This window comes from Topomyia yanbarensis, chromosome 2 (genome assembly GCF_030247195.1).
Source record: "Topomyia yanbarensis strain Yona2022 chromosome 2, ASM3024719v1, whole genome shotgun sequence".
Taxonomy (NCBI): Eukaryota; Metazoa; Arthropoda; class Insecta; order Diptera; family Culicidae; genus Topomyia; species Topomyia yanbarensis.
Window position 1 is genome coordinate 102,586,121 of NC_080671.1, and position 17,291 is coordinate 102,603,411.

At 38.3% G+C, this 17,291-nt stretch overlaps 1 protein-coding gene across 4 annotated transcripts in view; it reads left to right on the forward strand.

Annotated features, from left to right (window-relative positions):
• Window positions 1–17,291, forward strand: part of LOC131679041 (Kv channel-interacting protein 1-like) — a 236,668-nt gene that overhangs the window by 166,318 nt on the left and 53,059 nt on the right. For all 4 annotated transcript variants that reach the window (XM_058959571.1, XM_058959574.1, XM_058959573.1 and 1 more), the window contains exon 4: window positions 13,291–13,482. In XM_058959571.1, the coding sequence (XP_058815554.1) occupies window positions 13,291–13,482 (192 nt within the window). The remainder of the gene's footprint in view (window positions 1–13,290; window positions 13,483–17,291) is intronic.

Consider the following 17,291-nt stretch of genomic DNA (forward strand, 5'->3'; position numbering starts at 1 on the left):
AATCCGGTCGGAGTCAAGTGCCCTGTTTGGTTTGCGTGTAAAAGCAGACGATTTTGCATTTCGCGCACCGTTGCTTGGTCGATTTGGTTCTGTTTGCTGGTTATTTGTTGAATCTGGAGGGACGACGGCACCCGGCATCATCATCGGCCAGCAGTCTGCCAGCTTTCGAGGCATAAATGAGAGGTGAGCGATTGCGGTGCTTTTGCGATCCACATCGATCTAAATATTATTAAGGGAAATTTGTGCGCCGCCGGAGGGATCAAATTTCTAAAATAAAAAAAAATAAAACACTGGACGCAGATTGTTGGCGCCCGTACTTTTTGGACGGCGGTGGTGGTGTGATTGATTTGTGTGCTGTTATCTCTCAGTCGGTTAATATTAGCTGGAGGCATACAACGTGGGGTTGTTTTCTAGCCCGGATAAATTAATCAAAAGAGTGTGAAAGTTTGTTTGTTGTTTTGTTTTTTTTTCTATTGTGAGCGACGAATTAACGCGTGACGGTTTATCATTTCCGGTTAACTAGGCAAGCTCAAACTGAAGGCAAAAATGGGAATACGAATGAATATACGGCACATAATTTATGGTAAGTGGTTTTGATTTATGTGTGCTGTGACGGAACAACGTTGCAGAATGGATGAAACTTTTTTTTTAGTTACATATTCAAGTAGGACGATTGTTCATTTTATCGAAAGTTTTGAAGTGAAGTTTCTAGATGCAATAATTTGTATCTACTATAAAGTGCAATACCATCTCGCACTTCTTTAAAAAAATTGGTTTCGCACACCCTTTCCCAAACCTGATAGTGTTAGCCAATTTTTTAATGTTAATACTTTACCTATGTAAGATAGAGTTTAAGAAGTGTTTATTTTAAGCAATGTTTAGTGTTAGTCATTGTATCATTTGGTTTGTTTCTTAACTGTTGATACCTAAAAGATAGAGGTTTAGTGCCTACGGGAGAAGGATCTTTTGAAAATCCACTCCCGCGGGTTTTTCCCTCTCAATAATAAACAATAAACAATAAGCCACGAAACAGTAGGTTTTCAATTCACTCCATATTAATTTATTGTGTAACTCGGTTGAAGTCACTTAAAGTTACAGCAAACATTATGGGTGCCAGGAACAAAGAAGAGGGCATCATTTTTAGCAGTGTTGCGCATTCCTCTGTACGGGACTCTATAGTACCACGACTCTACTTCAGACTTCGAACAATTTCATGTACAACAATATATTTTCCGATATAATGTGTATCTTTTGCATGTGTTATTGTATAATTAATTACATTGTTTTATCTTTGTTACTCTGACTCTTCTTTTTCTCTTTTTATGTCTTCTCTATTTCATTTGCTTTCTTCTGTTTTAATCTTTTTTCCCATTTTCAAATTTTGGCGTTGAGCGGGTCGCATTTTCTTTGCTCCTGCTGTTTCAATTTTTTCTTCTTTAAAGTGTATTTTATCCAGTCGCTACTTATAGACGATTAGGGTTCGCAGTACCGACCCTTTTTGGCGTACCACTTTCTATCGTTCTAAGGAATCAAATGTGTTGGGGTGGTCAGCTGCCGTTGTGTGTGATTCTCGCTTTGCAGGCAGGGTACGATCACCGTTGCCAGTGAGATAATCATATGTTCTTTCTGAGATGTCATCATACCCAGGGATAGCATAAGGGTTAGTGCATTGGGCCGGAGTCTCAAAGGTTGCGAGTTCGAAACTCGCCGCTAGGGAATTTTTTTCTCGTGGTTGCTTAGCTTCACTCACCATTTTCGATCGTTTTTCCCCGTTGGATATCACCAGTCCTAAATAAAGTATTGGCACTTAAGTCAAAAACCAAAAAAAATAATTATTAGCACATATTTTTCATAATAAAACGAGTTCAATCCACCTAACAGTGTGATGAGACATTTCTTATAACTGTTATCACTCTGTTCGGATATTATAACGAACATTTACAACATGATGTTTCGCGATGTTTTTAATAGCGCATACTACATGGGACAGTGTTAGGCCTCAGAGAAACGCTCAAACCAACATCTTAGGATATTATATCGATTAAATTAGCATGGGACAACATGTTTACGAGAAATGTCAAAAGTCAAATCAAATTAAAAGTAAAACGAAAAAAATGCCCTCTAAAATAAGCAGACAATTCACTTAATACTAATGCTTTGTGCATAAAATATTTAACTTCTTCATTCAATGCATTATGTATGGAAAAACTGAATTTTCTTCTAGGGACTATATATGAAAAAAAAATATTGCGCATATTTGAAGTACATATCATTAATAGCGTTTATTCAATAGACGGCGATATGAGAACTAAAACTGAATTTGCAGCTCTTGAAAACACGCTACCTCAATGCGATTATTTCGATATTGATTTTTTATGAAAGTGGCCTCATAGTGAGCAACATATTTCGACTCACAATAGTTAGTGGTTAAAAAAAGATTTTTATTTGAACCATTATCACTAATCCTAATGCCTCTAGGCCGCTTGCAGAGTGGCGGCGAGAAGCTGAGCAGGCGCTTGTACTGACAGTAAGATGCGAGAAACCTGCTCGCAGCATATCAAATAGAGCATGAGCGATCCGTTCGGCTTTCACTCTGACATCCTTGCTTTGGTTTGCAGCAAACAGGTTTCTCGCATCTCGCATTCTAATGTCAGCGTCAGCCTCAGCTCAGCTTCTCGTCGCTACTCTGTAAGCACCCTAAGTCTTTGATAATATTTACACAAGTACTTTGTTATATTCACACCCTTATTAATAAAAGTGAAATTTTGAAAAGAATCTATTTTTTATTCATTTGTCTAAAACATGCATTAGGGTCTTAAAAGTAATATGTCCAAATATGGAAGGCGGCAATAACATATCAATATTCAATTTTTTTGCCGCAACGCTTCTTCTTTATACGCTGAGTGTACTAAAAATTTCAAGTGTTTTTCTCTTAACCATATATTTTGCGGTGGTCGAAAATATTACTGAAACAAATATTTTTTAATTCGTTCTGCTATTTTCCCAATGTTGTAGAAATTGCTTTCTCCAGCGACGTACGTAGGATTTAATTTTTTATTGCACTTTTTTAAATAAGTATTTTGTATCGATTTTTATGAAATGTTTAGCGTTGCCATTTTGCGAAAAATCAAAATATCGGCGCTTTCTATCGTTCTAAGGAATTGAAAAAGCTTTTGTTTTGGCTCTAGGTAAAATTACGGAAAATAGGTTTTCGGTAGTGGGCCTTTTTCAAAAGAACTAGTCTGTGGGAAAATGATGTCCAACCGATATCTTGTGTTGAAAACACTTGACACTTTTAGTTTTTGTACATCAAAACTAATATAGTAACTCGTATTTTCTAGAATCTCGATTCATATTTACATTGCATCAAGTAAAATTTCTGAAATATTCCTGTTTCTGTGCTCTACAGTGATGTAACCCCTGGCAAAAATTTTGCAATCTTGTTTAGAGAAAATAATGCAATTTTCTAATCTTTGTCAATCCGCTACATATATAAACCCTTAACGAAGTGACCTGATATACAAGATCGAAAAAATCGAGTTTTTTTAACTTATGGCGATAGATAAAACGAATAATATATTACAACAATATATGTAAATTTTTTGAAATTCTAACAAACATTTTAACCATTTCTGTGACACGTTAGTATCAAAAATTCTTGTCAAAAAGATGTAATTTCTAGAAGACCGCTGAAAAACGGGTGCAGAGAATCAAACAGAAGGTATACTTATGTAAATTGGAAATTTTGTTGTTCATTGATTTCAACCATAATTACCAGCTGCACTTTTCCAGGAAATATTCCTTTACTTCGCCATATTGTGAAATTTTTCAAGGAAAACTTATTTTTACTTTCCAAATGTGTGTACGAGTATACATGAATTTTCAAAAAGTTAGGACGTTTCTTTCCCATTCAAAAATCACGAAAACAAACCCCGTTTTTGTCTCCCAAATCAGTCCACTCCCTTAATTGTACCTATTAATTTAGGACACTTTTTTAACATAAACTACCCAAACAAATGAACGAATGGGAGAAGGTTTGCCAAATTTTGCAAGAAACCGTGAAATTATTCTTTTAACGAACTACCAAAAATGATGTAGTTGGTGTAGTTCGATGCAATAGAAAAAAGATATCCTCAAAAATAATCCTCCAGTAGACAGTATTCGAAGAAGTTTCTTGTGGACGAGTGTATAATGACTTTGTTTCCAGTTACTTGAAGCCATTTATTTCGCTTCTCGTTTTTACAGATATAATATATTGTAGATCGATCAAAGGGTCATAAGTTAGAAAATTAGCTGTCCGAAGATACTGACAAATGAAACATTGATGCACATTGATAAGTGATCAAGACACAATCAGACAACTTGAAATTGTTTGGTGCTTAATCCAAGCGATGGAAGGTAGAAAATGAAGTAAACAATATGTCCTGATATCATCCTTTTCCGTTTGATCGAAATAAATTTCGACTGGTACATTAAAAAGCATTATTACTATATTGAACGATAAATAACATGCTATAACTTTTATATCATAGAAGACAGACGCTTGGTGTCTTCAGTAAAGTTGTTCGCAAAACAAAGAGCTATAAATTTACAGAAGACATCATCTCAATATAATCACTCAAAAGAATATTAATGAAAATATCTCACTTATAGGAGGATTAATCAGTGAAAACATAATGTCAAAATAAAGACCTTATTAAATCCAATAACTTCACGGAAGATGCTATTGACCTCAAATTAGCCGTTTTGGCGGTAATAGTCAATTTCATGGTTTTGGTCTTATTTCTAGATATTGGGAAACAGCAAGAATCCATCATCCGTATTAAATGTAAAATATCTCCTTCGCTATTGGTCCGATTTCCACAAACTAAAATTCATTCGAAAGGTATTCTTATAAGCTGTCTGAATATGTATAAAGTGTTTATCTATGTTGTCAATTTTTAAAAAAATGCAAAAAGCGCCTTGTTTTCAACATTCAAACATCCTGATCTAAGAAACTAAACACCAGAATCAAAAACAAATTAATAGCGCTCTATCTGGGTGTGAGGCCTTTCATTTGCAAGTGGTTTGAATAAGATCGGTTCAGCCATTGCTGAGAAACACGAATGAGAGTTTGTCCGTTATATACACACACAGACATTATCCCAAATCGTCGAGCTGAGTCGATTGGTATACAAGTCCCGGCCCTCCGGGCCTCGGAAAAGATCTTGAAAGTTTGAGCGAATTCTATACATTTATTTTATAAGAAATGTAAAAATTGTATGGTGCCGAAAACACCGGTACTGGCTTTTATTCAGTACCGGTGTTACGGCACCGAAAACGGGTCGGTATCCCGGGATTTTCGGTACCGGTATTACCGGAACCACAACCCTAGGTTCGATTCATGGATTACGTAAAACTTTTAGGGGGGAGGGTACAACAAAATGTGACATGCTGTAAAATGTGGGGGAGGGAGAGTAAACTAGAAAGTTACATAACATGATTTTACTGAAGAAATATCTTTTAAGGTACAGGTCGGACTCTATTATCCGGGGATTTCAAAAAAATCTCACCCCGGATAATCAAACTTTTTTTACATTATTTTGTAAATTTAAGCTTTATTTGCGAAAAAATTGGTATTAAAATGCTACGAATGATGCTCGATGAACCAGAATGCTGAACGCCGCGAATTCGTCGTCTTGCGAAATATCCATTGATGCACCTTGAATATTTGAAACTTTAGAAGCACGAGTAGTTGTAACACGGTTTTCTCCATTTTTCGCATTCCCGGTTCATTGAATCTTAGCTGCTTTTGGTAATAGTTAGCTCTTTTCCACTTATCCACTGAAGCAATAGAATTTATTTAGTTTATTTATTACTTTTTGCAAAAACAAAATTAATGTTAAATTAAGAGTGTTCCCATGGACCAAGGGGTAGTTCAAATGACACAATACTTAAGGTTATTATATATTGGCCCTAGATGAACAATTATTTCGAAACTGGTTCCAATCCGTGAAGGTCGATTCCAAATTTTGGGTTTTTTGGTCAATTTGTGCGGGCTAACCCATATATAAGCAATTTTTGGGTACGGCCACAATTTGAGAAGAGGTTAACCCCAGACCTCCCATTACCCGAAATTCTATTGACTGCAATGATTGAATTAGCACTATAATCAGACATTCTAGTTGAAATTTGAATTTTTTTTTTTTTGAAACGCCTGGATAACCGAATAATTTTCCCCGGATAATCGAATCCCCTACTAATCGTCCTGTAATCGTCAATTTTCGGAGTTTGCTGACCACCCCCTTTCCAATGACACCCATATTAATGGCGGTTCTCACTATTTTGTGGTAACCGGAAGTCGCCATCTTGGATTTCAAAATGGCGATAATCTTCAATTTCCGATACCTACTGACCACCCACTTTCAAATAACTTCCACATTGATGATGGTTTCATTGATTTGTGATAAATAATTTCTGAAACCATTCTTGGGATAAAAATGGAATATTTTTTCCTCTCAGGGCAAAAGTGGTATATCTTTTTAACCCATTTTTGCGCTAAGGTTTTTCATCCCATTTCTGCTCAAACTGGTACATAAACCGGTTTTGCTCTTAATAAAACGTATACCGTTTTTGCTCGAAGTGAATTTTTAACCCACTCTTGCTCTCAGCCTCTCCTCTTCACCGAGGAAAAGTAACTCTTTGAATTCATAAGAACTACTTATGATTTTTCGCCACAAGTTTCCCGTATGGGAATCATAAGTTTCACTTGTGGCTGGAGGAAAAATTGATTATCAAGCTTCTATCGAATTTCATTAGCGGTACTTATGAAATTTTTTTAACTATTTTCATGAGTTTCATATGATTTTACTTATCTATGTCATGGTATTCAAATATGATTTTTATATGTAAGTTGTTATGAAATTTATAACTATATTATATAAAATGGCCTAGCAAAAAAAGATATAAATATCATTTATTTTTCATTTTTAAATAAATATTTAAAGAAAATTGAAACTACTTTACATATTGTTATTTTTCTGGGTCCAAGATTTCCTAGAGAAAACTCGATACTTCGAAAAACGCTAGCAATTGATTATGTGGTAGCTATACTTCTGTTGTGTCTATTTGTGGAACTGCAAAATAAATTATTTTTTGAGTCAAGAAGAAATAATAAACAGAGAAGAAATACTTACATTTCTTCTACCAATAATATCAATAATAATATTGAAACTGGTGCAAACAATGATGTTCTCTGCTTACATTTTTACACAAATCCATCTGGTAAACTAATGAAATTTTCACAATAATACGGTTAATAAAATCATAAAATACATTAACAGATTCCATTAGGAGGAGGAGGAGGAGGAATTCTTATATATAACTTATGTAATGCATAAACGTCTAATGAAATCAAAATTGCACAGGTTCATAAGTTGTGACTTATGAAATTCTTGAGTACTTTTTCCTCAGTGTTATGTCTAAAAGTCATTAGTCGTTCTTATGTAAATTCAATGCAAATTTTGTTCGGTGTAGTGACGCGCATCGTCACAACTATGGCTTCTTTTCGCCAGTCGAATTATAATTTCACTGAACCATATGTCCGTAAAATACCGCGAAACATCCGACAACCATTGATATCCTGCTCAAAAGACCTTAAATGGTTATGCACATTCAAGCGTCTTTTGAGGTGTCGGATCTGTCTCGATTAGGGAAAATTGTTTCGTTTGCGATGGAGTAAAACTCGCGGATACGATTAACTACTATTGGTATATATTAAATCTACTTTCACGGACAGAATGTGGACTGACGATAACGAACAAATACCTTACTTAATGTAAAAGATGACGAAAGTATGTTAAACACCTAATTTCAAAATTTAAAAAAATCACAAAAATGCACCATTAATTTCAAACAGATCATTGTTTTAAATCTCATATTCAGTTTCAACTACTCCATTTGGTTCATTCGACCAAAGGACCATTCGGCCCAATGACCTTATACTTAGTGAAAATTCGGCCTTAGTGGAAAACGATTTTTGTAAAAACTATTTTCTCCCTTAAGGAGAAAATTGTTTAAAACCATCTGTGCGCATGAAGAGCATAAAACCTATAAAAAAAATTAGTAATGTAATTTGCGTTTCGACTTCGTCTCATCAGAATCCGACACTAACTTAGTTAACGAACTAAGCTTAGTCCGTTACCTAAATTAGTGTCAGATTCTGATGAGACGAGGTCAAAACGAAAATTCCATTAATAATTTGAAACGAGATCAATTCGTCCATCAGACGGGGGGGGGGACACCGCTGGTGTCAAACGAGAATTACTTACACAGCTTTATAGGCAACCCTCCCGCAACTTGACGTTTAACCTAAGTTGCTTGAAACCACCGTGTTTCAAATGATGTCGACACCATAGAATGCCGTTCACTAATTGTGATACTGTAAATTTGTATGCGAGAAAATAATTTCGTGACGTCTTTTACGACCTTGTTTTCTTTATTTACATTCGGAAGAGATAATCAAGATGATCATTTCAAAACAACGTAATCATTTAATATAAATACAAACAAGTTAATTCGTCATTTTGGAGTTTCATAAAATAATTACAAATTGTGAATGTTAAACGCATGATTTGATTTGACATCGCTTCTATTCTATTCTCGAAAATTTGTCGTTAATCCTTTAGTTTTGTGATTATCATTTTTCACTTCACATTTAACAAAGACGGAATTGACCTCGATTGTTTATTTGTGACTGCATAGCATCTATCTAAATGAGGGCACCGCGACATTTACGGTGCAAAGGTTTCCACGAATTTCAGAAGCGATGACAGCTCCTTTTTCATCGGAAAGGGAGAAAAACAGTCCAGTATCATTGTGTGCGTTGTTTACATTGCAATACAAATATTACTACCTAATATCTTAAGAGTTAAGACTAAATGAAGGTCCTCACTAACTAGTATGAGCGCCGCTTGTTTGTATACCGTTGATTCCAAAAAATCATGAATCATTTAAAAATAATGCATTATTTAAAAACAGATGCATTATTTTTAGGGACGATCCATAAATGACGTAGCATTTTTTGAGTGATTTTTAACACCTTCCTCCCCCATCGTAGCATTTCGTCACAAACTTCTAAATACCCCCTGGTAATTACGTAGCTTGACGGTAATTCTCCCCCCTTGTCCCCGTAAAATTATAAAAAATAAAAACGATGTTAGTTATTTTCCTTGAATACAGCTACGTAGCATGACATGACCCCCTACCCCCTGTCGTCACACATCATCACAAAATACAAAACTCCCCCTCCCCCATATAATGCTACGTCATTTATGGATGATCCCTTATAACAAAACAACACCAAACCCCCAAAAAGTCTTCAAAAATGAATTATCGAAAGTAAAAAAATCTGAACGAGAAAATTTTCACTGTTTACGCTTTTTTTAGAAATTGCCCTTGAATAAAGATTCAAGATCCGCCATTTTAGACCCACAGACTCAAAAAAGTGGCTTCAACGATTTGCACGCTCGTAAAAAGTAACTCAAAATTGAGTTTAATCCCACCCATTTCCAGATAAAGTGGAACAACCCTTAAATTGAGTAATTCCGGAGTTGCTCAAGTTTGAGTAAGCCTGCCTGAACCAAAAACTGAGTAATTATTACTCGGTTTTTGAATACAATATAATCCACACTAAAAGTGCGTCACTATTACTCAGATTTTGAGTTGCACATTACTCAAATTTTGAGTTCAGTACAACTTTAATAAAACCAAAAATTGAGTGATTATTACTCAGACTTTGAGTTGAACATTACTCAAATTTTGAGTTCAGTAGAACTTTTACAAAACCAAAAATTGAGCGATTATTACACTCAAGTTTTTTTTACGCGGTTTTTTTCTGCGCGGTATTTTTTTACGCGGTTTTTTTACGCGGTTTCAATTTACGCGGATTTTGGAATTTACGCGGTAGCCATCAACGAGGTTCCCTTTATCGCGGATTCTTAAATGTAAGTGGTCTTCATTTACGCGGATTTTGAAATTTACGCGGTTTTCATTTACGCGGATTTTGAAATATACGCGGTTTTCATTTACGCGGTTTTCATTTACGCGGTTTTCATTTACGCGGCCTGTATCCCTCGCGTAAAAAAAACCTGAGTGTACTCATATTATGAGCAGAAGCTTACCCAAATTTTGAGTGGACAACAAAACCAAAAATTGAGTTGAAATTTCTCAGAGTTTGGGTAGAATATTACTCAATTTATGAGTGCAATATTTCATCAAAACCCAGTAACGTTCAGCCGGAAATGAGCGAGAATTCCAGCTTATTCCAGTCAGTATTCCGGCTCCAGTGACACAACCGATTCTAGTTAGAATAGATTGTGTCACTGGAGCCGGAATACTAACTGGAGCCAGCCGAAATCCGGCTCATTTCCGGCTGAACTTTACTGGGAAACATCCGGATCATGACTTTGAATTCTGAATCATTTCTTTCAGGAGTTCAACTGAAGTGCAACAACCGATTCCTATTTCAACTGGTTCGCGATCGATTATATTGCATCTGAACTGGAACTAAACCGGTTTTCATCCAGTGAAGAAATTGGCCGTCAAAATTTTGTTTTGGATGCAATACAATCCAGGATTTTTTTTCTCATGGAATATTTTTACAATAATAATTAAAGAAACTTCAGTTTATTAAATTTTATGTTTTTTGTAAGTATAACGTAAATATTACCTCGTAACTTCATTACCGTTTCAGTATCCACCACTTCTGAAATGTTCTGCATGCTGGTTGCTCAAATCCACTCTTTAAATTTAAATGTATTTTACCACAAACACTACAACTCTAGCTCCAATTATTATAAATATTTGAACAAATTTTTATTTTTGAAAAGCTGATGAGCGATAACTAAACGAGCCTGTACCTACTAATGTAAAATGGCGGATGACGCTTGGAATTTTTAACTGGGCGAAAAACGGCTTTTCCATTTGGTAACTCCAACACGGTTTCTTGTGTAATACCCAAAAAGAGAGTCAGGGTTACTCAGAAATATTATACCTGTCAACTCAATTTTTGACGTTTACGAACATCATTCAAAACTGAGTTAAAAACTACTCAGAGTCTGAGTAACTTTTTACGAGCGTGTGTATAGGAGCTGTTAAGTTGTTCCCCTCTGTTTCTAGGGTACTAATTGTCGTGGCTATTTCCATTACTTCGTCTAAAATATTGATGCTCAAATTTTGAACTTTGCTATATATTTTCTTTAACTCATGAGTCAGGTCAGTAGTGAGATCCAACACGTACTCCTCAATGCACATCCTTTGTGGATTCCATAGAAGTATTAAAATATGAGATTATATGGTTTTTCAAAACCACGAGCTCATCGGCTTTATTGACCGAGTTGTATTAGATATTAGAGATGGTCGGGTTCGTGGTTTTGTAAATTTAAACTTCTCGAGGTCGGGTCGGGTTCCGGGTTTTCAAATTTCAATTTCTCGGGTTCGGATCGGGTTCGGGTTTTTGAACAGATTACACCCAACCATTTCTTGACGCTGTTTGCGTCTACACACAACACCCAGTCTCTTTTTGTAGTATTAACTTTATTTACTTTACTTCGTGATACGAATGGATCACACATATAACCGTACTAAATTTTCCCACCTTTAATTCGCTAGAATTCGTTATATTTTCTGATACTCAACTATTGTATTTTTTATTCATGTATAAAATTTCTTCTCTTCAGATTCGCAAACTGTCCGAATTATTTTCATTTTTAAACGAGTACTCATGAAAGAGCATTCAACTTCGTGTCTAAAATCTCTACGCGATTTACTTTTCATGATCATCAATCATCAATAAACCAAGTCAAAATATATTGGTTCATGCAAGGAGAATGTACGGCAAGTAGAGACAATCTATCAACGATGGCACTCATATGGCAATGGTATGCTAGCGCCACTATCAAATCAGTGGTACACATATGAAACCAGCATTTTTTGTCAGATTGTCCCCGGGCTAGGCCGCTTCATGATTCGGATTCCTTCATGGAAATACATGAATTCCCACTATTTTAAGGAATCAATCTTAAAAATATTGTGTGCTCTGTTCAAGCCATGAGCGGATTTGTAGAAGTTTGGAGTCGTTCCGAGAACTCCATTGGAGATGTCGAGGCCGTACTAACATGTCCGGTTTAGATCGTATTTCTCGAATTATAAATTTTCTGGTTCGGGTCGGGTTCGGGTTTTTAAATTTTGTAAATATCGGGTTCGGGTCGGGCTAGGGTTTTATAAAATTTTTGTTTTCGGGTTCGGGTTTTGCAATTTTAAAATGTTTGGGCTCGGATCGGGTTCAAGTTTTTCAATTTTCAAGCTTTCTGGTTCAGGTCGGGTTCGGGTTTGAAAAAATTGAAACCCGACCATCTCTATACATATCACGTGATAATGTTGACACCGCATAATCAACTTTTGAACAGGTGATATTCCCTAGTAACAATTGAGATAGTTTTATAGGCACTCATAAAACTTCGGTTGCACTAGTAGCGTGCTATAAAACTTACTAAATGTTACTTGGGTTGTTCACATTAGTCACCGTTTCTTTTAGCTGATGATCAACACTATTTTTCACTATAATATTGAGGTTGAAATTTTTTAGGTTCTTACCAACAAAATAAAACGAACGATTTTGTTTAACGTTGTTTTTTCGAGCTCGTTTCCAAACACTCAATTTTAGCATGAACGTTAAATGAAATCCATTTCACCCTTCAAATTTAACAAATGCATTGTTTGCCGAAACCATCGTCCCTAGATAAAAGCCATTAGGTTGTCTAATTAAATCGGAATCTGTTGTTTCAGGACCAACCTTCGATTGGTTTGTATACGCCAATGCCAATAATGAGCATTCAAAATTTTCTTTTCCATTTTCACTCGCCTGATCATCTCAAGTAAAATCACGCCATACAAAATTTCAACATAGTTTTGTGGAAATTTTCAGACAGGAGAAAATGACGCTCTAACAAATTGCCCATTTCCAAAATAATGAAAACTTTATGACCATCACGGGCACTAGCCACTAAGCAGTTTGTGATTTCCCCCAGCACTTGGGGCATGCATATTTCGGTTGGCTCCCTTCATCCTCCCATCGTCGGACGGAAACTGAAAATCACCCAACTGTGGCCAACTCGTCCGACCCGCAGCCATCGACACTCTCCTAGGGTGTGGAGTGGAGTGAGATGACGAATGAAAGTCCCGCCCATCTCGTGCTGATGATGAAATATTTACAAACTTCTTCTTTGCTCTCTTCTACTTCTTCTTTCGCAGAACCGGAAGCCGAGGATTTGCCCGTTCCGCAGCGCTACTACCCGGACTCGCTGGGTGAACTGACCCGGACTGCCCGCTTCACCGAGGACGAGATCAAGCGAATATACCGGGGCTTTAAGGCGGAGTGCCCCACAGGCATCGTGAAGGAGGAAACCTTCAAAGGCATCTACTCCCAGTTCTTCCCGCTCGGTGGTGAGTTCGGCCTAGTGCGACACTATCTATGTCTTCCGAATTTTTGGTCATGAAACTAAAAACAGCCAAGCATTTCGGGCTGGGGTGTCATTAGCGTAAAGGGGAGAGGATTTTCTTGTGTCGCTGTTCGTGCTGTCGTTTTATTAGTACACTCAGGTTTTTTTACGCGATTTTTTTTTTGCGCGGTAATATTTACGCGGTTTTTTGCGCGGATTTTGAAATTTACGCGGTTTTCATTTACGTGGATTTTGAAATTTACGCGGTTTTCATTTACGCGGCCTGTATCCCCCGCGTAAAAAAACCTGAGTGTACATATTTTCATTCGACCTAAAAATATGCCGGAGATGTTTAATTTCGTGCTCCTGTATACAGGAATTATTAACCCGATACTGAATTTGTTTTCGATCTAGTAACCACTAGTTCTTCGAAATTTGGAACATCAATCATAAGAAGATGATTTGTGTCTATGAAAATAGCCCCAAAAAATCTAACTGCGCTTCGAAAATCGAAATTGACCTTTGAAAACGGGTAATGGAATTACATTCACCCACAATTTTCAATCGGTCGTGCAAACTTTGAGACTGTTTATTTTAAGGCCAGTCAGTGTACTTTAGAGTAGTATCTGTTTATTTATAAAACACAACAACAGATCCAGGCTTTACAGAGTCAGCGCGAGGCTAATCTCGTTAACTGGGTGAAATGTTTGCATTGAATTACTTTTGCTAAATGTGTTGAGTCATCTGAACTCTGAAGCAACGATTTTTTGTTTCATTGTTGGTCTATATTTTGGTAATTTTATTGGCTTTCTTGTGTTTGCAGATGTTGAAATTATTGATTGTACTGAGCTGAATTACATATTAGTTGCACCAATCAGTCGGAAAAAATGTACACCAATGTTGCATTAAATTTCAAAATATGTATGACTTCTATAAACAACGCCTAGATTTTCAGAGAAACTTTCGACAGCAACGCGGAAAACCAACATTTTTCAGTCTATTTCAGAAAGGGACGTCAATATGGAGCACCACAGAGTCTAATCGAATATTGCGAAAGAATATAAGGCCTGTATGTATGCTTCATTCGACTTTTACTCGTCGAATGAGAAGCACGCTGATGCGTGATGAGACGGTGGGATAACAAGGTACACCAAAATTGTATTGACCATATATTGTTGCGCATGTTATTTTTGTATATCAGCTTTATTCTTCATTAAGACAGATCGCATTTTCGAACGCATGCGATTTGGATTCTCAATAGCGGAACAAGGCTGACTATTTGTGGGAGGCGCTATATTATGATGATCAATTTCCAATATTTAGTGAATCGCGGGAATTCGGAAACAAAAATGGTTTACCAGGTATATTAGCAACCGGTTTGTTGTTGATAACCTCAGCAAACCCACTAATCAAAACTCCGCATTGACGCCACAATGCCGCGAAAACTGAAACCACGCAATAGTACGCTACGCGCGGCTTGCTCAGAACAAGAACGCGGGCCCAGAGAGCAATATCAGAGCCAGATAGAGAAGAGCGCAAGGCAGCGTTTCAGGAAGCTAGGGCCGCTGTAAAACAGAAGATCAGGCTTGGCAAGTCAGATTGCCACAAGGTTGCTTCTAGCGAGAAGCAGACGCTAATCCCTGGGGCGATCCGTACCGAGTCGTGATTGCGAAAATGGCGGGCTCGACGACGCCAGCCGAAATGTGCTCGAGTAAGCTGAAGATAGTCGTCAAGGGCCTTTTTCCGAAGCACGATCCAACTATATGGCCACCGACACCGTACGGCGAAGAAGAAGGAGCTAACACGGACGATCGGCAGGTGACTAACGATGAGCTCGCAGAAGCATCAAAGCGTATTAAAACAAAGAAAGCCCGGTCTGGATAGAATACCAAACGTGGTGCTGAAAGCTGCGATCTTGGCATATCCGGACATGTTCAGGATGGTACTGCAGAAGTGTTTAAATGTAGGCAACTACCCCGAAATGTGGAAGGTACAGAAGCTGGTGTTGCTGCCGAGGCCAGGGAAGCCACCCGGCTTTTCGGCCTCGTATAGACCTATATGTGTGTAGGACTCCTGGAAAGAATCATCCTTAACAGGTTGCCGAAATGCACTGAAGGTGAGCGCGGACAATTCAAGATGCAGTTCGAATTCCGCAAAGAAGCATCGACAGTGGATGCAATTCAGACAGTGCTCGCGAGTGCTAAGAAGGCATCTAAACGGAAGCGAAGAGGAGATCGATACTGCGCTGTGGTCACGATAGAGGTGAAGAACGCATTCAACAGTGCCAGCTGGGAAGCCATTGCTACAGCGCTGCACAGATTGAGGATCTATCTATATCAGATCCTATACTGAAGAGATACTTCCAGAGCAGAGTAATGCTGTACGAGACGAGTGAAGGGCAGAAGTCAATGCGATTCTCAGCGGGCGTTCCACAGGGCTCAATTCTAGGTCCCACACATTGGAACACTTTCTTAACCCTGCAGCTACCTAGGAAAGTGAAAATCGTGGGTTTCGCGGGAGATTTGTCACTAACAGTGATGAATGAGACACTTGAAGAAGTGAAGACGGTGACGGAGACAATAGACACGATCGAGAGCTGGATGAACGAGATCAAGCTACAAATAGCTCACCACAAGACGGAAGTGTTGTTGGTCAGCAACTGCACGGCGAAGCAGCAGTCGGAGACGTCGGAGAGCAAGTGATTGCATAGAAGCGTACACTGAAGCAATTGGGAGTGATAATCGACGCCCGATTGAGCCTCAACCACCACGACGATTACGTCGGCGAAGGCAACGAACGCAATAGCGAGAATCATGCCAAACGTAGGCGGTCCAAGAAGCAGCATGAGACGTCTGCTATCTATTGTTTCGTCTTCGATACTCCGATATGGGGTTCCTACCTGATGTGCTGCGCTGAAAACCCTACACCCGGAATCGCTGGATGGACCTCATCACCAACTAGCTGGCCCGTTGAGTAGGCTAGGTCCACCACCAGGGACTAGATGGAGTAGCTAAATGGGTCACGGCAACGAACATCGGTATCGGGAGAAATCTACCGCTCGGTTTCGGCAGAACCTCTTTCGCCGGGGAATTCTCCCTCGGAGTAGGTTAGATCCATCGTCGGGGACTAGACCGAGCAGTTCGCGAACAAGTAAGGGCGTGATCTGAATGGTTCATCGGGGAAGTGGGGCGAAAAGGAACGAGAGGGGAAGCAAAAAGCTTAAAGGAGTTGCGGAGCTAAATGGCACCGGACAGTAAGCTAAAGGGGTCAAGAAATTGTGGTGCTAAAACCAATAAGAATCGGTATCGAAAAAACTTCCTTCGCTGGGGACACCACCAGTCGCGGGTCGCCGGGGCACCAGTGAACCGGCCGCCCAGCTCCACCGGATACGCCGAGTTGGCATTGACACCTGGTTGGATGGCTCGGTTTCGGGAGAACTTCTCTCGCCAGGGAATTATCCGTCGGAGTAGGCTAGGTCCATCGTCGGGCACTATATCAAGTAGTTCGAACTAGTCGGGAGCTGAAGAAACTAACTACTAAGTAGTAATGCCGTAAAATATGTAGTGCCGGGGAGGAAACAGGTCCTGGGGAAGAGCAGCGATTTTTAGTTTCAAGATATTTTCTGAGATCCGGAGGGCTGTATCTCATATCAATCGACTCAGCTCGATGAATTGGAACAATTTGCGTCTGCATGTATGTGCACCAATGTCACATGATTATCTCGTTCTGCACGAAACTAGTTTCAAATGAGCCTCCACTCAACCACCAATGCTAACGGCGTAAGGTTGTTCATTCTCGGCGCAATCGGAGGTA